This window comes from Pseudopipra pipra, chromosome Z (genome assembly GCF_036250125.1).
Source record: "Pseudopipra pipra isolate bDixPip1 chromosome Z, bDixPip1.hap1, whole genome shotgun sequence".
Taxonomy (NCBI): Eukaryota; Metazoa; Chordata; class Aves; order Passeriformes; family Pipridae; genus Pseudopipra; species Pseudopipra pipra.
Window position 1 is genome coordinate 38,773,038 of NC_087581.1, and position 26,386 is coordinate 38,799,423.

Sequence of the window (26,386 nt, forward strand, 5' to 3'; positions counted from 1 at the left end):
CAAGTGCTTACATATATCATAGTTCTTCCCTTGGCTTTTTTTTTAACCCAGAAAAACTTGGATGCAATATCAATATAAATACAAAATTAATTACATACATGACAATTAAAAGCGTAATGAGTTTATTAACATCAGACAATTAAGTCTGCTATTCAGTGAAGCCAGCATATAGGAAATATGATCAAGGATATAGGACATACAGATCAAAACCGTTGATAACTATTGCTTTAGCTCAACCACAGTTACTGTACCTTAGGCAGGAATTAATTCAGGGAAGCCCTGTTGCCTGTGTGATGTAGGAGGTCATACTACACAACCATGTCAGTCCCTCTAGCCTTACAATCCATGAATATAAAGTTTAAAACCCACTAAAGCCTTGTCACATTTATTTTATTAATGCTCCTGCACTTTTGCTCATTCCTGGGAGATATGGCCCTATTTTATCTTGCTCTGTGTGGCACTAAGCTTTGAAATTCTGCCACTACTAGAGCACACCAGCCCCAAAGGGTCAAATTCCTGACAAAATCCCTTTTATAGTGACTCCAGGCTGCTTTTATGGCCAGTTGGGGTCCAGCACTGGAGCACGAACTGGGCTTTTCCAAGCTAAGTGTGTCCTTGATGCCTGCACAAATTCCATGGGCATTGCAATAAACACTGGTGACTGATGTTTATTTCATATGCATAATTTCAGTTAATTTATTCCCATCCTCCCAAATCTACTTCATAAAAACTTTATGCTCTGCAATTCAGCCAGTTAAATCAAAATCTTCTGTAGAAAACTCTGGATTCTGTGAGCTGTACTGATACTGAGTGAATTCATTTTCTATGGGCAACTCTCTACACCTGAAATTAGCAGCATTTTTCTTTCAGTTATTTGAAGAAGACATAAAGCAAATGTAATTCCTGTGAGTTATTCATTAAGGTTAACACATTATGAGACTTACAGGTAAATTTTTGTACCCAAATTTTCAGAGCTCCTACCACTTGTATTAGCACATACTTAATGCCTCTGAGTTGAATACTGGCTTTAAAAATTATCCCATGGAAAATGAAATGCTTGGGCTTTTCTTTTCCTTAAAAAATGCTGCAGTTTGCAATAAAATACTGAAAAAACCCACAGACATTAATTAAAAAGGTGCTGTATGGTGATTATATCACTGGCGGATTTTACTGAACCCATCACTGCATGGCCCAGCACAGCACAACTGGGGCAATGTAGTCATTTTCATCCATCACTTAACTTTCTGCAGAGCCTGAAGATGTTACAAAATATAAGAATACAGGGTCCTTGTTATTTATGACAGTTTACCAAAAAAGTTCATTAATTCCCAATTTAACGATGTTCATATATGTAGCAGTTTTATTTTTACAGAAGTGACGCACACAATCACAGCATTATTTTTGTAGATGCAAAACCCCTGCAGGTTAAACTTACATCCATTTCCAACTAATGGTCGTGATAGCAAAAGAGTGCTTCTCCTGAACCTACTTCTAAATCCAGCTTTTGGGAACTAAACCTAATGATTAGGATATTTAACCTTATGATTAGGATATTAACACTACCTTACAGAGGTGGCAAAAGCAGTCCTGCAATATCCTAAAGACACTGTCCCAAATTTACAGTTAACTGGAGTTGATTATCAGAACTGTTTCCATTTATCTTAATAGTATTGAAAACTACAACATGATAAATCAGATTATGGACTGGGTACAATTATACATAATATAGATATAATAAAATAAAGATGCATAACAAAGAGCTTCAGAACAGAGACAAGGGAAAATAGTTTAGAGTGGAACATTCTAAAAATTCTAAATATTTGATCAGATACTCACTTTGGAAATACTGTCCATGTCTCCTGAGCCTTAAATTAAAACAGACAATTAATCAGTTTTGAACTGAAGTTAATCCTATACTTTTTTTCATAGAAAATATATAGTGTATCAAAAATATTTTAAACCATAACCAACTTAGGAAAAGTTTATAGTCGGTATAATCAATTCAATCAATTAATTTGAGGTTACATCAACTTTTGCTGCATTACACATACTGATAACAGTATCTCTTAGAAGAAACCAGATGATCCTGAAAACTAGAGTAACAGAAACCAAATTAAATTAAAAATAATCAGTATGAGACTATTAATTTTTTCACATGCTGTAGCTGTCAGGTAAAGCCAAGAATAAAGGAAATGCAACTTTAGGAGGGATATAGCAAGAAAAGCTTATTTTAGCAGCAAAAGACACCTATTTTCAGGAAATACAAATTCTGGAAGAGTACTGAATGCAAAACTAGAAGAGTATCCCAGGAAAACAACCAAAAAATGGAGCTGTGGAAGAAGACTGAAATAGCTCACTATTTGATACAGTCAGGCAAATCAAGGCTGAGAAGGAATATGATTCCTCCTCTCTATAAAAACGCCATATACATAGATGTTATCAAGAGTTATTTTCTTACAGTCCAAAGGATAATTTTTGGTGGAAATAGGGAAAATATTTCTTTCTCATCATCAAGAGCTGTGAACAGATATCCAACAGAAGGGTTTTGGTCAAAAAAGCTGGAGAGGTCCAAGAAAATAATTAAGCGCATGGCAGGTATATGTAAAATCGTTCCACAACTGTTTCAATTTAATTTTTCATTTTAGCTAAGAAATCAGAGGCTTAGAAAGTGACAGAAAGAAGGTGTGGCTGCCTTTTACACAGGTTTTCATTGATCTGAATGCAATGTGCATCAATATTAATTAAACCAAGAATCCATTTTAGTATTGAAACAGGTAAATAGAGGCTGCAAAGTAAGCTAAAATTTCACAGACGTTCTTTCTTTTAAAAAAATGTAATTTTATTAGCAATAGGTGTGTACTGCTGAATTTTAACTGTTCCGAAAAAGTCTAGTGCTAAGGGAGGTGACAGCTTTTTTTTTTCCTCGTCTTTAAATTTCTCCGTTTGTTTCAGCTTTTCCAGTTTTCAGGAGATTTTTACACACTTTCATCCACAGAACTCCAAGAACCAGTCACAGAAAATAGCACTGCCGTTGACAATTCACCATGCTGTCAATAGTTACTGTCATTACCTAATGATCCATTCATATGATGTGAATCCATTCCACCCAGTCCACTCATCGGCCCATCTGACCCTGGTCCCAGGGGAAACTACAAAAGCAACAGACATTAAAAACTGTACAAATATTTTTTAGACAACCTAATAAAGAGAAAATATTCCTCAAGAGGAAAAATAAAAACAGTAAAGGAAAAATTCACAGTCCCAGCTCTGAATGAGAAGGGACTCTCAAGTTCCATTCAGACCTTTAAGAGAAGGTCTTCCACGTGAAGACAGAAAACCATCATTGCTATTGGTCACTTTAATGATTTTTGGAGACTGTCATCTCTGTAGGCTGGTCTATAACTTAGGAATAATTTATTATTTACTTAAACACTATATGTATGACTTTCCAACCTGCTGGTGCTGACCCAGCTCTGCTCCCATTGAAGTTACAGGGAACTTTATTACTCCCTTAAATTATTAATTTAAGTTATTAATTACCAGCTTTCAAACCCTGACTGCTCCACATTACCTTTGCAACTGGAGCAGTTTCTGTCCAATTTCATATATGAATCTTAAATTTACCTCTTCACAAAATTAAAGACATTAACATTATGGCAAAAACAATCTACAATTTACTGCATAATGATTTATCAGTATTTATAGATAATTATTCTTAAGTTCCACTGGTGATTTTTTCCCAAAGGCCCACAACTGAAGGGCCACCCATAAGAATGGAAAACTTACCAATAATGCTACCTGATGGAAATGCAATATTTGGATACACAAAAGGCTGCATAATTCAAAGAAACATACAGCTAAATTCATATTTACATTAGGTCTGTTGGGTCCAGGAGGTACAGCATTCATTAAAGTGTACATGTTGTCTCCAGAGTTGGTTGAATCTGTAATAAGATATTATTTTAAGCACTAATATACACTTTTCAATAAAACTACTCACCTAATATATTTCCTGTCATTTCTGTGCCTGGATCCCTGATACACAGTGGCAAGATAATGGAAGATTTTATTCCCTTTCTACCTGTTGCTGCCACACAACAGAGCTATGAAAAGAAAAAATTGCCATGGTCCCTCAGTAGCTACCTCTGGTCTCTCTTTTTATGCATGACTGTTAAAAGGTTTATAAATCACCAAGTATCTGTAACTATTTAATTCCATATTGCTGTTTCCTGGAGTCCTAAATTACTCACTCATCTTCAATATTCTCTATAAAACAGGAATTTGTTTCTGATCAATGCTTCCTGCAATTTGTTTTCCATCTGTAAGAAAAGATAAAACAACTTTTCCTTACACAGACTGTGAGTTAGTGAAAGTTTTTTACTCTCATGCCTGTCAGTCTATTTGATTTTGGGTATATCCAGCTCCTCAGTGGGACACTGTGCAACAATCCCCACTTTTGAGGGAGGCTTTGTCTGATGGATCTTCATGGTATAGCATGGTGCAATGCTTCAAACCCCCCCCAAATGTTGAAAACCTAAGGAAAGTCTAAATGCATCCCTAAAGGTACAGCATGATTTAACAGAAAATATTGGCAACCCTGGAAAATAATTTTTTTCTGCAAAGAGAATAAAGAGAGGTCAGCGCTCTGTACCCAGACCCTGCACAAGGCCATTCCACATCCAATGCATTTCTGTGTACACAGGGAAGTTAAATCAAGGCTTTTGTCTACAGCTTCATCTTCCTCAAATGACTCTCTAAGTGTTAATTAAAATAAATAATTGAGTTATATACAGAGCACTATATATCACTAGAACATTCAAACATGCTGTCCAAAGAAAAGTGGGACACAAAAGGCTTTCAGCCTAAAGTAAAATCAGCATTTTAAGTTATTTTTAATATTCAGTAAGGTAGGCAAAAAGTTCTTTATCCAAGATACATCCCTGGCTCTGCCCATGTCCTGCTAGCTCATGAAAAATACACAAGGGATGGATGGTTGGGCTGTGGGAATCCTTGAATTGTGTGTCTCAGGGGAGAGTAAACACTTTGGCAAAATTTGTGGGTGGCCAATTCCTAAGCGTTTTCACACTTTGGAAAACAGAACTTTCAAAACATCTTTACCTTAGGTTGCTTTTTTAAAAAAAACAAAAATCTGTGGAATTGTATTTAATGAAAATAATATTATGGTGCGGTAAGTTTTTATGGTCAGTGAGGAAAGTTCCCTGCCCTCCAGTGCTGCAGACGACAGCAAGTAGGGGAAGAAAAACCTGATGCAGAAAATATAAATCAAATAATTTATTATCTGACACTTTATTAAAATATATAATTTGTGTGCTTCCTAAAATCCATTATGATTTTATAATTTCCAAGTACATTTCAGTACCTGCAGGACTAGGCATGATGGGTGTTCCTGGTGGTCCTCCACCTCCCGGGGGACCCTGGAGACAGGAAAAAATGTCAGTTAGCATGAAATGAAAGATTAAAAAAAATCCCCAAACATAAAAAAACCATCGAGGAACACCTGTTTTTTTAAAGTTTCAGGTATTTCTGGGTCACAAATCTGTTCAGGACTTAGAACACAAACCACTCTGGTTGTTAAACAGGAGTTTTAGGATTCTTACAGAATTTCTCTAGGAATTTTATTCTAATAATCCTAATCATTTAGTAAGAACAGAACCATAAAGTTTTGTTTCCTATGTTTGCAGAGCCACTAATATCTTTAAGTAACATGAAAAACTACCAACTTCCACTGTGGCAAAAATGTCTATGTCAATAAAAGTTAAATACTGACTTTCCGTAATAAAAAGCAGTCAGATTGCTAGTAATACATTATTTTTCCATTGCCATGTGACTATTACTTTCTATCTTTTGTTATAATTCAAACCAGTAGATATACTATTTCAGACAGGAATATTTTTTTTTTTCAGTGGCAGCAAATAAAAGGGTTTGGTTGTTCCTCTCTGCTTACAGGGTATCTATCTACTTTTTATCCATAAGCTTTTATCCGTATAAACATATCCATATTTTATCCATATCTAGGCATGAAAGACTATCCATGTACTTTTTATCCATATACCTGTGCACTAAATCTCACTAACTTGATTTTTAATGTCTCTCTTTCTATGTATTTTTCAACATCACATAAAGAGATGCAGAAACCACTAACTGACCATTTATCAGAAAAGTTACTTGTCTTCATTAACTTTTGCCTCTAATTGTAAATTTGCATTTACTTTCATTGTTTGTTTATTTTCTTCTCTTACAAACCCTTCTGGTATCAACTATTTTCATGTTGAGAGTATATTTATATTTGTATATTTTCTATATTTGTGCATTTATATATATTATATATACTTATATATTTCTAGAAGTGCATATATATTAATATATTATACATAGATTATTCCTATGAAGTTCTCAAAGTGTGTAGTTCCAGATCACAAATCCTTTGACAAAAAGCCTTCTTTTAGGAGCTCTCTGGCCTTCCCTCATCCCCGAACACTTGCTTTCTATGAAGCAAAATATTCCCAAAATACTTTTAAAATCTCCAACAATAACTGGTCACAAATGCTGAGAGCAAACCCACAAACCTCTTCCACACAGAAAGAAATTTGTGAAGTTCTGAGTTAAAGGAACTGGTTTGGAGATCAGCAGGTTTGGGCTGTTTCTTCTGAACATGTGGCAAAAGGAGGACCACAGTTATGGACACTTGTGAGAATCATAACCTTTTCCACAGCTAACTCCATAAATAAAGGACAAAATAAATTGCTTTTAAATATGTAATTCTCTCCTATTACCCTGTGACACTAGTTCTATACATGTGATAAAAACAGTCCACACAATCTACCTTAGAGAGTTCATCAGACACCCAAATAATCCGAGTACAACAATAACTACAACAATGAAGAGCCTAAAACAATAAATAAAGTTAATCTCTGGGGGCAGAGACAAAAACCAGTGCTATATGTAAATATTTTTTTCCTGGAGAAGTTCAGAAGCTCAGACAAAACACTGTGTTACCCAGAAAGCTGAGAGGTTTTTTTGCCCATTATTATTATTGAAGACAATACATTTGCATTAGTTATAAAAATGTTTAGTGCAGTCAAAAAGCACTGAGGGCAATTCTGACCAGACTGATAATGGTCCTACTGAAGAACACCCACATCTGTACCAGGAATGGCTGAAAGAACACCTTGGTGCAGATCCGATGTGCCACTCCCAACCAATACATGGGGGCTCCTCTCAACTGGGTTTTTTTGCTTAAATAAAATGTGATGTCAAACAAACAAACACACACAAATGTACTTACTACATAGTTCCCAGGAGATGCTGAAGAATAAGGTATCTGTAATATCAACAGAGACAAAACACTGATTTCCTCTGCAGTAACATGGTAGTCCCTGCAGCTGCAGGTTAATGCTTATTTTTTTAATTAGGGTAATTAAAACACACAGTTAAAATTATGGGAAAAATTACTCTGTCATCAAAATAAACATCTTTTCAGCACTATTAAAATATTAATTATAAAAATATTAAAATATCAAAAGATTTAATATTATTAAGGCAATATACTTTATAAGGTTTATAAGCTTCAGCAGCACATACTTGCATTTCAGTCCACAGGACTTCAGAGCCATCCAAGCATGAAATGATTTTGTACATTCTTACAGATACATAATTTTGATTAAAATCTTAACCGTAAAAGGAAAGAAAACTATGATATTTTTCAACTCAGAAGACACCTCTATTTCTTTGCATTATGTTTTTTTTTTCCCCAAGGGCAGTTTTCATCTCAAATTCAAGTGTGGTGTTTGTTAAAGAGGGTATCTGGAGAAATCCTGTGAATAATCTGATTTTCTTCTTTATGACAGCCTTTGCAATTATTCTCTCCAAAGTAACTCCAGCCAGTGCTGATGCAGGAGAAGCAGCTGTGCTGAAAATACAAATTTCTTGACAGACAACTTGTCAATTCACTGATTGTTACGAATACACCTATTACTGGACTACTCAATTAATTTCAGAGAATGAAGATATTTCAACTATCAGTTGAAAAATACCCATTTTAATCAGGTACCTACATGCAAAAGAAAACTGAGGAAGAGTTTCAACTCTCCCCCTCCTTAATTGTCATTACTAGAATTAAAATACCAAAACTGAGAAAACAGAAAGAACTGTATAACAGGAAAAGCCAGACCCACCTTATCCATTGTGCAAATGCCAACAATGGACATTTTTAAACTAATGATGTGTGATCCCTGAATGACAATGAAAACTTTGTGTTTTCTGAAGAAATACCAGGCACTGCTGCTCATGTGGGATCCCAGGATAACCTTTATGCTATGGAAGTGCTGGACTTGACATAAGGATATTTCCCCAAATACAAGATGTCAAATATATGTTTAATATTTACTTACAGAATTAGCATTGGTTGGGTTTGGCCATGGTCTGCCACCCCCAGGACCCCTGTAACAGAAGATGAATGATGAGACACAGAACCATCCCCATCCTCTGACCACCTCTGGGGAACAAAATCTAAATTATCTATCTCCAGGGAAGGAAGAAGGTTGCTTTTTTCAAACTAAAGTGAGTTTATAAACCATGACTACACCAAGTTAAAATGCTAGAGCAGAATTCTCATTGTTGCACTGCCATTTAACCAGTGGTGAGTTGATTAATTTATTTACTGTGAAATTAATAAATATTAGTCATAAAATAAATAAACTTTCAGTCACAAAACAAGTGATCTTGCTCACATAATTAAGCCCCCTTCCTAAAGAAGTGAGGATGCAGGCAATTCATTATGGATCTAGAATATTGCAGTATAGTAAGGTTTCACCAGCAGAAACTATGCTATTAATATGCTACATAAAAGAGAAAATTACATTATTATATATTATGTATAATATATATTATAAAATAAATAGAAATAGCAATAAGTAAAACTAAAAAATAAATATATACATTAAATGTAAATAAATATAAAATAAAAATAAAATATAAAATTATGCTATATGAGACATGTTTTGAGAACACCTAATTTATAAAAGAACAGGCCATGAAAAATATGTTGGTATAGCCCCTAGATGATGATGATGGTAAAAACAACAAAAAAAATTACCCAGTAATAATGATAATAATTACCACAACAATATTAAATTTTATTTATTAAAACCAGAAAACTCTTCAGATTGAGAATGTTTTTCTCACAATTCTTGCTGTTTTTATAAGTTTCTCACTCTCAGCTGAGCTCAGAAAAATAGTTTGGCGGTGAGGCTTCATCTCTCAACAATCCTGAGGGAACTAAAGCCACACAAGAGGTAAAATCTCCATATTTACAGTCACAGGAACCATAATTATTTCTGGGAGCATTAGCAGCTTCTCGTTATTTATAAACAAGACAGAATCACTTCCTGAAGGCCGTGACAACAGAGCAGATGACAAAACTTCCACATTTAAAATGGCATTTTGGCCTCATTAGCTGAAGAAAAGCAACATTAACCACCACAGCTCACCAGGCACGGGGGAGTGATTTCAACAGAGAGAAAAAAATCACACCTGATTAATGAGTTCATACAGTTTCCTATCCCTTTTTTAGGTCTTCCAAAACTAAAAACTATTAAGTGCCTATGTTGCCTGAGGGATTTAATACTTAATCGTATTTTTTTTTTATTACACTGTTGATGAAACTATAAAGGAATTACCTCAAAAGAAAAAAAATCAACTGAAAGCTGATTTATTTCCACTGGTATTATTGTTGGAATGTTGGAAATCAGGAATGTTGGTGAGGGTCTTTTCTGCTTTATTAATTGGGAGGAAATACTTCTCATGTCAAATATTCAGCAATTTCTCCAATGCTAACATGAGATGGTGAAATATTACTGTTCTTTATTTCCCCCCCCATTGTTCTTTTTCCTACATTTATTTGGTTTATTGGATCCTCTCAGAGAAAGAAATCAGGAATATTTGTAACAACACTTAAAAGTCCGTTTTCACCTCAAAACCCTGCACTTGTTTCTGTGCCAATTAAGTAACTCAGATAAATTTAGGAATTTACCCCTAGACCAGGAAACTCACCTTTTATCTAAAAAGCCATTGGAATTTTCGAATTTATTGGCCAGGTCTCAGAATAGACACAAAAATCACTGCAGCAGATTCTGCTGTAAAGCCATATGGATTTTGTGGAGCCAAATGCTTACAAAAACACACTTGAAAAAACCCCAACCTGCAGTTTTTTTCAATCCAATGCAAGCAGGTCTTTTGCCCTTCAGTAAATGTTTATTTTGGAAGCAGAGTCATAAAATATTATTATAAATGTACCAATTCCAAAATAATTAATGAAGTATTTACCACTATGACCAATTTTAGCTTAGTTGTCCTGTCTTGTCAATCCTGGTGCTTAGAAAAATAAAAATCTGAAATTTTAGTTTCCCAAGGGGCAAATATATTCCATCAGGAAATTAAACATCCAGACACAAGTTTGTGAATTGAAGTTAAAAGACAAAATCACACTTTTTTTTTTTTTTTTTTGAGGCATGACAGAGATATTCTTAGTGCTTGAGACAGCACTGCAGGTCACACAAGGAAAGCACCAGTGAAATGTAACACTGCTCCCTGAAATCTGCCTCTTTGTTCCAAAAAATGGCGCTTTTTTCCCCCACAAGATATGACATTTTTCTAAAAACAGCTACATCAAATCTTAGCTTAAAAACTTAAAGATAAAATAAAGTTATTCTGCAGAAAAACATGGGTTTTTCTGTTTCAAACAGAAATCTGACAGTATTACTGATGACAGAGGAAGAAATTACTTAGGAGTGCTGCACTAGTGGAGTACATGGACTGAAATGCTGTCTATGAGCCCCCAGGCTGCCATTTTCAACAGCAAAGGACACTTTTTCACCCAGAAAAATGTACAATTATATTTGGCAGATGGTCTGCTCTTGACCAAAGCAGCTTCCTTGTGAGCTTTCCAAGAAGAAAAGGCTGGATTTTTAAATGGCGGCTTTTTCTGCAGGCATGTATTTTTGGATTTTAACACTGCCAAAAGTCCAAAAACATTAAAAGAAGAGTGAAAAATTGTCATGTAAAGAAAATACACAGGTATGTAAAGACAACTGTAGGTTACTAAAAGGCAACAGCCCTTATGTGCAGTTTTCCTGTTTCCTGGAAATTAAATTTCCCTAAATGACTCACACTGTTGTTTCCTGCACTAAGCGTTAGATAAATTGTAAGGGATGAAACAGAGAACACATTTAGTACAGCTGCGTCCATCCACTGCCACTGCCCATGGGCCATCCTTGATGAACTCTGATCCTGAATGCTGGAACTGACCAGACAATGAGTCTTCACTGAAATTTCAGTGTTAACTGAAATCTGAAAAACCCTGGTGTCCCGAAAATACAATTTAAAGAAAACCAGATCACAGCAACTCCGCTGTTTGATGGAATGTGCTTATTAAATGCTGCAACATTAGCATTTCCATCCATCTTCTCTGTTTCTGGTAGGCCAGGAATTCTTGTCATCCAGAAACCTATTTTCTTATTTTTCCTATGTAAACTCTCATTTATGTGGACAAATACCTTCAAAATATCTTATCTATCCTCGGTTTTACTTCTACAACATTTTATTTTGGGAAGTTAATTTTCTTTTCTTATAATTCAGACTTCTGCTGAGGAAATCCTCTATAGTGCTTATTCTACACTCACATTGAATTTCAAATATCTAAATATCTGTTTTACATCAATTTAATTTAAAAGCATAAATGCCTACCCTTGAGAAGACTCCTAGAATTACTTGAGTCCCATATGTAATGTCTATGATAGGAGTAACACACAACTTCAGATTTTACTTCAAGAACTCAAGGCATGTCTAGAAACCAGAATAAATTAAGAATATGGTGGATTAGATTTATTCTTTTTTAATGTTATTATCAATCTCAACGCCTCTTTTACTTTCTCAAGTTGATAGGTCTACTTGAAATGAAAATTACAATTTTTTATTTATGTTTTCTATAAAAACGAGAAAAAATGGGTGTCTATGATATAATGATAAAAAGCATATCACTGTGTTTTCCTTATTTTACATCTGAAGTATTTCTACACAATTAGAAAGGGGGGTTGTCTTCAGTTATAAAAGGCATAATACAGTCCCATGGCTAAACCAATGCCTGGAATAAATCAGTACGGCTTAACTGAATTCTGTTATTTAAATTTTTACCAGATGATGATCCAGCTCCAGAGCAACACAGAAAAACTGAAAAAAGAATACTCATATCTATAAAGCTCTTCTGTTTAGAGGGGAAATTAATGTAGTTATGGAAATAAAAACAGCAATTGAGAAAGAATAATCACCACTTCTTCTTTCAAATGTATTTTTTTAAATAGTTCTAGACAATGGCTATTTTGTTAAAATTAAGTACTGATTTATTTTGCAGAGAAGAGCCATAGTTGTAGCGTTCTTCAGTGATTATACTGACAAAATATTCCCAATATTTGAAGTTTGATCTGTGAAAGAAACTGAGTATTTGTACAGATTTGTTGGGACAGCAAAGCTTCCTGTGAGAGACTGTGAGTCCAGTTCTTGAAATTTCATTTATTAGTTATCAAAGCATGTTATCCTCATCTGATCTATCGCAAATGATACTTCTACAGCGAAATAATGACATTTTCTAGATAGTGTAAGAGTTATTATTGTGCTTACATGTTCATCCCAGGCATCCCCGGGCCACCTAAAGCGTTGAGTGGGGGTCTCATGGCACCTCCATAGTTCTGCAATGACAACCAAGGGTCAGACTACCACGAAACAAAAAAACAAAACCAAAGAGGAGGGGAAAAGAAAGGACAGCAGGTTAATGATGTCCCCATGGAATTGCTGCCTGCACAGGCCAGTGCCTTTCATGCTTTCAGGAGTTCCCTGACTGTTGACTTAAAAAACCAATATTGTTAACCCCATGGAGGAAGGTTTACAAATGACAGAAATAGGCTAAGAATGGTTAAAGTTGTTCCAGGAGGAATTATTTACACATGTTGAGGACAACTTGATGGCCAGCAAGGGAAGTTTTATAATGAATTCGACTTCTAAACCAAGGGAGTTGAAAATCCAAAATCTTGTCTGAGGTTCTGAGGTTTCTATATCATGGACGTCAATCTGTATTCTGTTAAATTAAATTTTGTTATGCTTGTATAAAATTACACTATATCATATAACTTTAATAACATACAGCATAACCATTACATCTCTCTTCCAATTATTCCATTCTAATAAATCATAGAATCCCAGAAGGGTTTGCATTGGAGGGGACCTTAAAGACCACCCAGTTTCAATCCCCTGGGCAGGGACACCTTCCACTAGCCCAGTTCTATGATAACCAATATTAAGAGTATTTCATATGATACTTAATGTCATAGCAATGCTAATAAATGAATTACCTGATGCCCATAATGCCTGAGTTTATGCCCTGATATCGTGACAGAAGTTGAACTCTACTACTTAAACAAAAAGGTAAATTATGCCTGGTTTTATTCAGTGGGATACAAGCAGAACAGTCTGTCCCACCTCACAGTCTAACTTTTAACTGTAATTACTGCAACTGCTAAACAAATTTACTGGTTTGTCCTAAAATAAGAGCACTCCCATTTATAGAATAATTTGTGAACTTAAGCTTTGGGTAGGTTACCTTTTAAGAGGATGTTTGGCACAAGAAAGGAGAAACTTACAAAACCACTGGATTTTAAACAACAGCAAAAATGGGAAAATTATCCTCATAAAAAAACTGGCAGGAAATTTGCCTGCTGTGTGACTAATGGTGCTGCATAAAGGATCAGCTCAATCTCACATGGCAGCACAGCAAAGCTTCTCCTTCTACCTCCAAAAATGGTAAATGTATTTCAGTGCTACAGAAAAAATTGAGAAATGTATTTAATAATGTTTTGTTGGTCACACAGCCGATGTATGGAACTGCACAACTGGTTTGTACCAAGAAAACCCAAAATTGTAGAGACAGTTATGGACAGAAATGGAAAGGCAAAGATATTTAATCATTAAAAATGTAGCTGTTATCCAAACAAGAAACCACAAGAGAGATTATCTGAAATGGGGAAGTGAAAATGCAAAGTGTGGGCACAACAAGCACACTGTGAAACAAAACACTGGCAACACCAATATGAAACACCACCACCTACACATTCCCTCAATGAGAGTGCTGACAAAATGCAGAAAAATATTTTGGATTTGTGTTTCAGGTGTGCACCAGAGCCGTTTGTTTCCTGCCTTAGTCCACTGCTGAAACAGAGCCACAGATCTGCTCATGATGGACAAGGGCAAGAAATGGCAACAGGAGCATCTTGTTTTACATTAAAATCTCTCCAGCACTCACCAAAAATTTAGATCAAGAGTAGATGAAAGAAAAACTTCACAGAATTTCCAGGGGTATTTTTGGTACAAAGAGTTTCCCTAAGTTAGAAGTATTTTTCCTCCTAATCAGCATAATTATCCATGAGCAGGATGAGGAAACACCTACTCCACCCTTGGTCTCCCTTACCAATGTCAGTCTTTGATGACAGCACACATTTTTCTGAAATAAGCAAGTGAAGGGATTCCCCATTTAATTCCAAATCTTAACAAAAATGACAGATTTTTCCTTCTGGATTTTGCACAGCTGCAATTCAGAGCTAATTTTTTTTTGTAAAACTGGAAGTTTATTTTAGAAGAGGATTGTGAAAACAAATCCTGGGCACCTTCAAGTTACAGAAAGTCAGAGGAATATATGTACAGGCCTGTCAAGTAAGAATAACCCGTCTGTAGAAGGTACCTGTGGTCCTAATGGCACCATTCCCCTCGGAGGAGTCATCCTCTGCATCGGCCCTCCCATGTTTGGATGTCCTGCAATAAAGTCACATCACATTAAAAATTATACAATACACAGGCAACTTTTAGCAAATTGATCCTTTCTAATAAAAAAAAGAAAAAAAGCTTTAAGAGGTGCAGTAGGGTTTGAAATACAGGGAGAAATATACAAGTGTGTGAGGGTAGTAATTTGGAGTGGCTGAACTCACCCTGCTGCCGTGTGGGGTCCATCCCGCTGGGCAGGAGTGGTTGACTTCCAGGGACACCTCCCAGGGCCTGAAGGAAGGGAAACCACCGGGAAAAGCACTTAATGCTTAGAAATTTATCTTAAAGACATAACATATATATTTTACTTTTTAATTCCTGACTTTTTCTTCTGAGCCAAGAGTAATGTGCTTTAATGTCCCCACTTGTTAATCTACCCTTTGGGTTTGCTGAACTAGGGTTAAGGCTCATTTTCACAGGATCTTAACTGAAGTTTGGCCGAGTAGAAAAATGTTTTTATTAATGGATCTTTGTGGCTGATCCACTGGGTGCTATTTAGCATTCCAAAACAGCACCAAATTTTCAGTACAAATGTAAATCACAGAATGAGTAAATCACAGAATCACAGAGTGGTCTGGGTTGGAAGGAACCTTAAAGCTGACCTCATTCCAATTCCCTGCCATGGGTAGGGGCATGTCCCACTAGACCAGGACCAAACTAACACCTCATCTGAGCCTTAAAGCTGCACTATAATAGTTCATTGCTTCCACACACTGCCCATCCACACTGTAACCTGAGTCATGGCAGTGGTGCTAAAAGTAGCAATTCATGAACATGGCATAACATGAATGAAGCCAGACCTGTAATTCACTGACATTATATGATTATGTTCCAGCTCTGAACCGAAAATATCACAGTGTGCAGACAAAACAACACTCCTGAAACTAAATCTGCAGGTTGGCAGCGCTTCCACTCAGCACGTCCAGCTCCCCCCTGCCAGAATTTGCAGTGCCCAGGAACACAGAGTGTGTGGAACCCAAATACTTGGATACGGAGCTCAAATACCTTTGCTAAGATACTATTTAAATTTCATCCTTTCTGGTGATATTGTGCCAAAACTAGAGACAAATTTGTTGACACTGTGTCACATGGATACAAAAAATAGCCACAAATGAGATTGGGGTATAGTGTGACAATAAGAAAGGCAGCCCTGGAAACACTATGGAGAACTTAAAAACACAAATGCTCTCCACTTCCAGAACCATCTTTTCACAGATGGGCCAATGAAGGTCCCTGCTGACCAATAGCAGCTCATTACATCCCTGTCTCGCTGGCAGACGCATCCTTTGATAGGGAAGAGGGTAAACTGGGAATTCAACACTTTTATAAAGTCCTCAGAGTGTCTGTAAGAGACACACAAGCACTTCATGGTATCTGTTTTTCACCAATAACCTCCATATTTACTGTGAAGTAAACATAATTTGTATGTAGAGAGATTGATGCATTTTACACAGAATTAAGTAAAACAGCAAACAGTCACTCCGGAGTGATAAATTCTTACCTGATTGGGTATTCTTAAAGGTGGCCTTGGACCTCCAGGGTACCGAGGGGACATGAAAGGCTGTGAAAAAAAAAGAAATACTGCTAAATAATTCCACTTAGCTTGTATATGCCACACTGGGTCATTGTCATACTCACAGCTACAGCATCCAGCCTAAATAGAGTATTCAGGATAGTGTCCCATAATGTTTAGCAGAATTAAATAAATTTTAAAATTCTTAGCCAATACTTCTACCAAGGTATATTGCTTAAAACTTTGTTACAGCAGTTGTGTGTGCAGAATATAAATAACTTAATGCATTACAAAGAAGAATAATAGACCATTCAGATCACATAACCAGACATCTATACTGGTGAAGGGGGTAAGATGGGAACCCTGGAATAGAAAAGTGTTCTTGGGAGAGTCCAGAGGTAAAGAACAGCATAACAATGCAGTAATATTTTTCATGCATTTTTTCATAATAGAGTAAACTACAAAATTTAACCTGTGAGGACACAGACTCCAAGTTTTTGTTGTAAATATTTAGAATTTTGGTGGTTTCGTCAGCCATATAAATTCAGTGCTGCACTCCTCCTATCCCTCCATGCTCACACTCCTCTCTCAAACCCAAATTTATACCCAAATCTGCTGTACCATCCCACAAGGTTCTAAAGCCTCTTGGCTACTCCTGAACTCCCTCACAGCCCATGATAAACAAACAGTACTGCCAGCAAACACATCTAACATCTCTGTTAGACAATAATCCAGAAATCTACAAAGATTAGTGGTAAATGTGAAATCTACAGGAGAAAGGCAAAAACATCTGAATGAAAAGATGATGAAGAGGATGGCTTTGGCAGGCAGGGTACCTGTAACTCCAGGAGAAAATATAGAGCTAAAAGTTATTTAACTGTGAGCACACACTTATAAAGTCCAGCAATAGTAAAGCAGAGAAAATACCATCGCTTCACCAATAATTACTGCTGGAATTTTTCCTATGATCTTGCATAAATAAATGAAACCTTTCACATCCTGGAATCAGATGAAAGCTGAAACAGTGTAAACTACATAAACACGCACATGAAGTAAGTAGTAGAAAGCAATTTGAAGTACAGAGGGTTTACAAACTGGAGAAGAAAGTTCAATAACAATTCTGAAAAGCTAATAAAAAGGCATTTGATGTGCTGTAGAAGAGGGAGACTTCTTTGGGCACCTTCTGATGGGGAGAATCTCTGATAAGAAAAAAAGAAAGAGAAAAGGACTGTGCATGTGGCCAGGCCCTTGTAAAACAGTAAAACTGTGAGGAAATCAGAATTTCAACAATTTCCACAAAGGTCAAGCAAGCACAGCCACTCCAGTGAGGACCTTGGGTTTGGACTGCCTCATCCAGCAACAAAACTCATCTTTATTTACAGCTCATAAAGGGGAAATCAGAAGTGTCTCTCAACTCAACTGTGTAGAGTAGAACCACACTACGAATATTATGTAATAGTCTGTGATTTGCAAAAAATCTGATCCTTCCAAGCTTACATGAAGGTTTATATACTGTAAATATTCATTTATCTGTGTATTCTTCTTAAACATGCTTGTGGAAGGGTTTAAATCTTCTTCTGATCTTTAAACAAGAGAATCCAGGTACAACTGCCATCAATGATCAATAGATTTCGAATAATTCCTATGGTTTAACTTACCCCAAAAATTTTACTGCTAAAAACTTAAATATTCTTATTTTTGTCATTTGTACTAAACTTCTTCCTCTCCACCACCAGTGTCGTGGTTGTCCACAAAAAGATTCTACCAAGATGTATCAAGACAACAAAGACATTCCGTCCAACATTTAAAAGAAAATATGTTAAATATTAAAGCTTTTCCCTACAGTGGGAACATTTTTTAAAGTCTCCAAGAACACATTATTAAGCACCAGGATTCTGGAAGAGATGAAGCAGCAGAAAGTTTGTGACACATGTTTTTTCACTCCATCCTTTGTCATTGATAAAAGCACCTGACATTTAGACTCTGAATTAGTTTTACTAAGTTTTCTACTAATTCTTTGTTAGGAGCTGGTGACATTACCATGGTCTAGGGAGGCTTTACATTTCTTATGGCAGGAATCCCTCTGTCAGCGACTTCTTGGGAACTTTGTCTTCCCCTTTTCTTGCAGCACAAACACCCCAAAACTCAGTGGGTCCAAAATCCTGGTACTAAACCAAAACCAGTGGCCACAGACTTTGAATTGGTCTCTCAGCACTTGTTTCTGATGATAAAAATTAATTCTGTACGTGCTGAAGACTTGGACCCAAACACAAAACACCTGTGACCCAAACACAAAACATCAACCATTCGCCCAAAAACCCTCTAAACCAAAACCAACCAAACAAAAAAAAACCCCAAAGCAAAACAAAAATAACCCAAACCAAACTGAAAAATAGGAAAAAAGCCTAAACCAAATACCAAACAAACCCCAAACAATGGAAAAAACCAAAAATAATATGAATAAAACAAAATATCTAAGATATGCCATATCTAAGTCACAGATGAGATGGAGATACCACCACCACACCTACTGACACCAGTATATCAGAATTCTTTCCTGCAGGTACGGAATTCAGTAATTTGGCACCACAAAAAGTATCTTTAAGTCTGCCATCAGGCAACTAAGACCAAAGAAAGCAGGAGCTTCTACTTAACTGAGTGAAAATGAGGCCAGAAAGGAAAAACCTCTTGTGTAATTGCCACAGAATATTTGTATTTATCAACCTAGAGTGAAAAAAAGAAAAACCCAAAAACCCAAAAGGAGAAAATAATTAGAATACTAAAAAAATACTAAAATGAGACTACACAAAATAAAATCAAGATGTGAAATATTAACTTTAGTAATCGCCTTGCTCTTATTTACAGCATCCTGCAATGTTAAATTGTTAGAAATACTTTAAAAGAGGACAAATTCAAGAACATGAATGATGTGCCAGAAGCTGTAGCACTTTTTTGTTATCTTTCTCCTAAAGAACAATGATCTGTGTACAGGCACAGTAAAGGGTATCTCATATCTGTGTATTTAATGCAATTTTGTGAGTTGTGTGTACATACGCAATGTGAAAGTCTTGTAAAATTCTATTTTTCTTAGTTCACTACACAAGGGGATGAACAGAAATCAAGTTTCTGAGTATGGAAGTCTTTGAAGAATCAATGTGGTCTCACAGTGGTCTCACTGCCCATGTGTGGGTGGCAGAAAATGTGATTTCACAAAAAAATATCCAGCAGGAAGCTGATGTCATAAAGGCACAGAAGCTGGGATGTTTCTCTGCCACTTGTGCAATTCTTACTCTCTTTTAGTTGTTCAGGCAGCTATAAAATATGGTGTGGTTTAGTTTTCATCTTTACCTAATAGTAGCGGAACAAAGGATTTAAAAGATGATGTTCTACTAAGCATAGCAGATTTTAATAAATCTATTTTTATTTTTAATTTACTTCCCTTCTAGAAGCTGGAATTACAATTTACTTCCTTCCAGACATGGGTGAGGGTTATTTGCATTGACATCTTTATCTTGTTTTTTGCCCTCATGCCATTACCTTTATCAATCATATTTTGACTCACGTAAACTTGCAAAATTTACAATAATCCATAGCTAAATAAATAATCTTGACTATTTAAATTACTATTGAGACTGAATTGACTGTAAATATATTTTTTCATTTTTTTTTAACCTGCATTATCAAATTGAGATCTATCTTCTCAGATTACATGTTTCAACACAAACCCCGAGAGATGGATGATGCTTTTAAAATGAAAAACATCTCTCAGGGGAACAACACACAGAAATTAAAAAACACAGGGTGAGACAGGGCTTTAGCACTTGGTATGAAATTGTATTAATTAGTTTGTGTAATTCAGTCACCACCACCAGCACAAACACTAAGCACTACTTATCACTAGATGCTTAAAACGTAATACAGGCTTCATTTGCACACAATACAATAAATAAGTTTAAATTAATTGTGCAGCTACTTGAAGAGCAGATATTGGAAGAGGGCTGAAGCTGCCAGAGACAGGGTTATATCCCATATGGGAATTCTGAAAATGACCCAATCTCTTCCTTTTTTCAGTTAAAGTTCTAAATTTTAACAAGTGAAACAAGTCAAAAATCTTTGTTCTCCTCTCCCTGTTAAAAAATGAATTGCTTAGTTACACATTCTGTCCGTGAAAATACAATTAACCATACAATTAACCTTCATCTTTTTTGTTTTCAAATTCTATTCCTAGTTAAAAGGTTTGGTATTACAGTGTTATTATTATTATTATTATTTCTCCTTCTCCTCCTCTTTTCCATCCAAATGGTAAAAAATAAGACTGCTGGATATTTTTGGTTCATTTTCTTATTAGAGTAGACAACATTGTGACATAACTCCTTAAGACTTCTATATTTTAGAAAATGCTTTAGAGGTGCTTTACAACTACTACTTCCATTTTGAAATGGAAATTTAAACCCCTCAGAGGAATGAGAGTTTGAACTCCTGAAAAGGACCAGCAGAGAACCATAAAATAAGTGTGAATTGAATTTATTCAAGTTACCTCACAATTCACATATTTTTCATTTATTTAGTTTTCACTATGTTTTTTTTTTGTGGAATCTCCATCAGCAGGAACAGTCACCACAGTTTTAATGACAATCTTCATTAACACATTTTTAAATCTAACCAGGACTAAACTCAATTAGCTCCCAAAATGACACATTCTGAGATCAGATCAGTGCAAACATGTAACTTACCCTCTGTGAGGCTGGGATAGGCCATCACTAATTCTGAACTAAAAATTGTTTTCCTATTCAACTGCATTTTACTGTTAATTACAGTACCCTTCTTGTCCTGCTCTGCTCCCCCAGTGGCAACCACAGTGTTAGAGGGCATTGGTTTGTATTTTACTGAATTATTTCAGCAGTGAAATTTGGGTTATATACTTCACATCTTGCAATCTACCAGTGCAAACCAAGCCAGCTGATTTTACTTTTGCTATTTTCCATAAAATTGTGTTTTCTCAGCACTCAGATGGGACTTCTGTCTATGTTGGCCTTTCCTGATGACCATACATACTACCATGAGCAAGTTCTTCTCTGTCCTTCAGAAAAAGATCCCTTAGAAAATTCATTCCCATATTTATAGTTTTCTAAGTCAGAATGACAACCTATAAACAGCAAGAGGTAAGAGGTCTAATTTAATTCAGAGTATAGAGCAAAATTAATAATTTTTTCCTAAATTTAAAAGCCTTCCAGAGACATTTGTCTTTCCACATCTCAAATTCCAAGTTACAGCAATGCCAGCATTTCAAACAAATTCCATGATTTATCCCTTGTAAAAAAATGCAAGAGTCATTCCACGATATGGGAGAATATTGCAATATATACCTTCTTAGGTGTAGACAAATGAAGAAACAAAACCTTATTTAAAAGAAACAAACCTAAAGCCAGGTGTGCTCTTAGATGATCTTTAGGAATTGATGACCGTTAGGAATTGCACTGTAATTATACCTGTCTCACTTTATGGGAAACATCATTATCTCATGCTCAAGATTTAGTAACTGAGAGACAAAGTGGCCAAGTTCTGCACATGAGAATTTTACGCATTTTTAAAAGAAATGCAAATTTTAGAAGGGTTATTATCTACATGCACCTTAAACCAGGCTAATATTTTTATTTTAATTTTTAATAAATGCAAATACTACAGAAAATACAGTATTTCAAACTTGCCACACCAAAACATCCAGGATGTATCACATTTAAAAATAAAAAATAAAAAAACCCTTTAGACAACACACAGACAGACCACTTGAGCTTGAGAAAGCATTTCCTTAAATTTAGTGAACCTGATTGTGATACACGACTGATCTTTTGGAGTAGCTTTGACAATGACAAGCTGAGGTTTGTTACTCCTGCTTTTACATTTAATAAATACAACATTCCAAAGCACTGTCATCCCTTTTGGCTTCCAACCTAAGCACTTGTGGCTTCTGCAAAAAGCAACATTATGAACATGAAGCAATCTCAGCAGAGAGGAGCATCACAACCCTTCCTCTGCTCTCTCCAGCACCACTTCAGCAGCAAATATAACACTAATTTTGGTGTATGGTCACTACCCTTAGATTTCTAAGGTTTATCTTACAAAGAATTTCAATTTTCAGGTTGAAATTATAAAGCTGAGAACAGATCTCCTGGGAAGATGACTTGTGCCCTCTTCCCCTGGAAGGGGAGGTGGGGGGCTCACAGCTGATTTAGCTGCTCAAGCTGAGCAGTTTTAATTTGTTCCAACAGTTACGAGCAGTAAAAGCATTACCACAACTGCAGGGAAGGATTATCGAAGCCAACAGATGTTGGATATCTTTCTCTCTTTAAAGATGACTTTACTCCTTGTATTTTAGAGAAAAGGAATCACACATACACAAAAAAAGACAAAAAAATCTTGCCAAATGATAATACCCTCTCACATAGACTAAGAAGTCTTAAGATTAAAAACTGAATACTTTAAAATGCAGCATGATACTAGTGAGGACAAAATGCATAGATCTGAATTCTGCAAAAATTGGGCATACCAATATTATTATGCACTTGGGTATTCCCAGCCTGATACATTGGGGTGAATGCATTTACAAACAATGGAGATTCCAAAAAATACAATAAAATTCTTCTTACCTGCACTAATAATATAAACCCAGGGAGAAAAAAATCCCTTTTAAACTCTATTTTCACAGCTTTTCAAGGCCTACCAAAGCTGCTATCTTTGCCCACAGGCTGTGTTTGTAGCTTTGGTGACATTTCATTCTTTTGTAACAGTATTTTCACAATATCCAGGATGCTTTCAAGCTTCTGGGACTTCGCTGTGCCTGCTCTCCTCAAAATTCTTAAACTTTTCACTCCTTCACCTGCAACTGCCCTGTTTGCTCCACTGGAATTGAGGCTGGATGTGGACACGTGCCAAATCCAGCTAATTCTGCAGTTGTGTCCCAGTTTGTTTGCAAGGATTTTAGCTTTAAAACAAAAAAGGTATAGGCAATGCTACAAAAATTGGGAAAACGTGAAGGTCAGCACTCAAAGGTGAGTGATGGAGCAGGATCTGAGGATAATGAGGTGTTTCTGCTTGAAGGTGGGAGACAAAATACAGAGAAACTCCTGGAAAACCAGAAAACTTCATGAGTATTAAAAGGAAGACAAGAGTTGGAACAGCTCAAAGGGGGTTAAAAATAAACAAAATGTTTTTAAACATTTGGAACCAGGAATCCTCACCCCTTGGACAAAAAACCACTTTTGTGAACAATTCACTCCAAAACGGCTTTAAAGGGATGCTGGAGGATTCCTCCCTCCCCATCTTCCCTACTGCAACTGTTTTCATCAAATGCTGCATTTACTGAATCTGTAACAGCAGCTCTATTGTTTAAAAGTGTATTATGCCATGACTTCACTGTAAATATTGCCAGTGTTAAGTGTGAACTAAGCAGAACATCACAGAGATGTTTTACAGCCTTACATGACAGCTTAGAAACCTATCTCCTTTACATAGGTAAGTAGTTCACTATTTCTGTTTCAAAATGCAAGAGGAGCATGTTACTGATTTTTTAATTCACTGACTTTGCTTATTACCACTATTTAAATGTTTAACTTTACATATATTTCTTTTTATACATATATTTATACATTTATTTATTTATATATTTATATAAATAGTAATGCTAGGCAGAAAGATAAATGGAAGAATCCTTTCTGCTCATGTGCCTCACTGTAATGATGCTCTTCTGAAGCATTAGGTCAGCTCTACTATGACAAACAAGGCTAAAAATAATACTTTAGAATAACATGGATTGAGCTAAAACGAGCATGAACAGCTGCCACTAGATGGCAAGATAGGCTCACAGTAATTTAGAAGGCTGGGTTTGGTCTGTTTTGGTTTTTTTTTCCCCTTTATATAAGAGGAATATGTAACATTTGTATTTCAAACATGGTGTCGACACTTCTTTTCCATGACATTCCAAGTTTATCTGATGATCTTAAATTGGTGAATGAGGCAAACTTTAAAATCCCTTTAGAAAACACAGGCATCATGGAACATTTAGTGGGTAAACTCAACTAGAACAAATTTTAACAGATTTGCTTAAAAATTAATGAGTTTAAAAGAAAAAGCATGTGAAAAGGTACAGACAGTGGTAAACTTAACTTTCAACAAAATTACCAAATTATACAAGTGAACTGTCAATTTATAAAACAACATGCTTCCCCCTACGGTCTTTAAGGTCCCTTTCAAACCATCCTATGCTGCTCTATTTTAAACTCAGCAGTGTGCCAAGAAGGCCAATGGCATCCTGGCCTGGATCAGGAACAGTTTGGCCAGCAGGACCAGGGAAGTGATTCTGCCCCTGTACTCAGTGCTGGTGAGGCCACACCTGGAGTGCTGTGTCCAGTTCTGGGTCCCTCAGTTCAGGAAAGATGTTGAGGTGCTGGAGCAGGTGCAGAGAAGGGCAACGAGGCTGGTGAAGGGACTTGAACACAAGTCCTATGAGGAGAGGCTGAGGGAGCTGGGGCTGTTCAGCCTGGAGAAGAGAAGGCTCAGAGGAGACCTCATCACTCTCTACAACTACCTGAGAGGAGGTTGTAGCCAGGTGGGGGTTGGTCTCTTCTCCCAGGCAATCAGCAGTAGGACAAGAGGGCATGGCCTTAAGCTGCGCCAGGGGAAGTTTAGGTTAGATATTAGAAAGAATTTCTTTCCAGAGAGGGTAATGAGGCATTGGAATGGGCTGCCCAGGGAAGTGGTGGATTCTCCGTCCCTGGAGGTTTTTAAGATGAGACTGGATGTGGCACTTAATGCCATGGTCTAGTAACTGTGGTGGTAGTGGATCAAGGGTTGGACTTGATGATCTCAGAGGTCCTTTCCAACCCGTCTGATTCTATGATTCTATGATTTAGGTCTGCTAAAACTGGAAAATTAACTAAAAGGCAAATAAAATCCTGAGAGATCAATACTTTCCATTCTTTTTAAAAATTCAAAATACTTCAGTGAACACACACCCTGAAACTTCCCTCTGGCCTCTGTTTATTTGCTTACTATTTTTATTTATTTTTATATATATAATAACCATATATATACATATAAATTATATTCTGAAAAAATCCAAATGTAACTTGTTCTCAAGTTTTTTTGCTGACTTTGAAAAATCAATGAAGGTGGATGGAAATATCCATGGAAACTGCTGAAGAGCGGCAGCTTGCACCTGCAGGACTGGATGTGAAAATCTGAGAGTCTTTGAACTCTGTGACCTAATCCTCCCTGATCACAGGTGGAAGAATTTATCTCACTGCAACTGAGTTTTTAAGAGCCTCGTGTAAAGCGCTGGCTGGTGACAATTTATGCATCCACTAACACCCAGACCCAAAGGTAATTATTTATTACAATTTTATTCAGTTTTTCAGCTGCCCTCTGTCAGGATCAGGCTCCAAAGAGAGGGACACAGACCAGGTCATGTTGATCTCTATGGCTGGACATATGAAGAAACTTACAAATGACACAGAATAAAAAATGTCTAAAAACTGACACAGAAAATGTCCCAAATTACTTTATTTTACTAACACAGTAGCGAAGTGCCTTCCTCACACCTGAGTTCCATAGACAGGAAGTGGTCTAAGGGAAAATTGGTAAAATGATTTCCAGACTCAGGCTGGAGTTAGATGAGCATTTCATAGATATGTAAAATCATCTTATGCAATCTAATACAGTTGTACGACTTCTATTGCCCAAGTAACTGTTTGGGCTCTCCTATTTGGAGTTTCAGAGTGTCGTACAGCAGAACTAATGCCTTCACTGCTCCTATAGTCCCGCACACTCCAAGTTTTGCTGCTAATGAACCAACAGCAGGCTCAGTTATTGCATCACACCTGTTTATTTCCAGAGTCTCACTACTGTACAGACTAAAAGAAGATAAGGACAAAAATACATACCTATGACATTTAAAATTACATTAAAGCCCAACACTGGAGGAGGAAATTGAGG

General features: G+C 36.3%; 1 protein-coding gene across 4 annotated transcripts in view; it reads right to left on the minus strand.

The window, feature by feature from the left end:
* The window catches only part of SSBP2 (single stranded DNA binding protein 2), a 135,368-nt gene that overhangs the window by 15,031 nt on the left and 93,951 nt on the right, over window positions 1–26,386 (minus strand). For 2 of the 4 annotated variants that reach the window (XM_064643076.1, XM_064643073.1), the window contains 10 exons: window positions 16,385–16,444; window positions 15,048–15,114; window positions 14,804–14,874; window positions 12,694–12,761; window positions 8,412–8,460; window positions 7,307–7,342; window positions 5,381–5,435; window positions 3,874–3,944; window positions 3,071–3,149; window positions 1,837–1,865 (listed from right to left, as the gene is read on the minus strand). In XM_064643076.1, coding sequence (XP_064499146.1) covers window positions 1,837–1,865; window positions 3,071–3,149; window positions 3,874–3,944; window positions 5,381–5,435; window positions 7,307–7,342; window positions 8,412–8,460; window positions 12,694–12,761; window positions 14,804–14,874; window positions 15,048–15,114; window positions 16,385–16,444 — 585 coding nt within the window. Of the gene's footprint in view, window positions 1–1,836; window positions 1,866–3,070; window positions 3,150–3,873; window positions 3,945–5,380; window positions 5,436–7,306; window positions 7,343–8,411; window positions 8,461–12,693; window positions 12,786–14,803; window positions 14,875–15,047; window positions 15,115–16,384; window positions 16,445–26,386 lie in introns of all 4 variants that reach the window. The other 2 variants (XM_064643075.1, XM_064643072.1) reach the window with 1 other exon arrangement.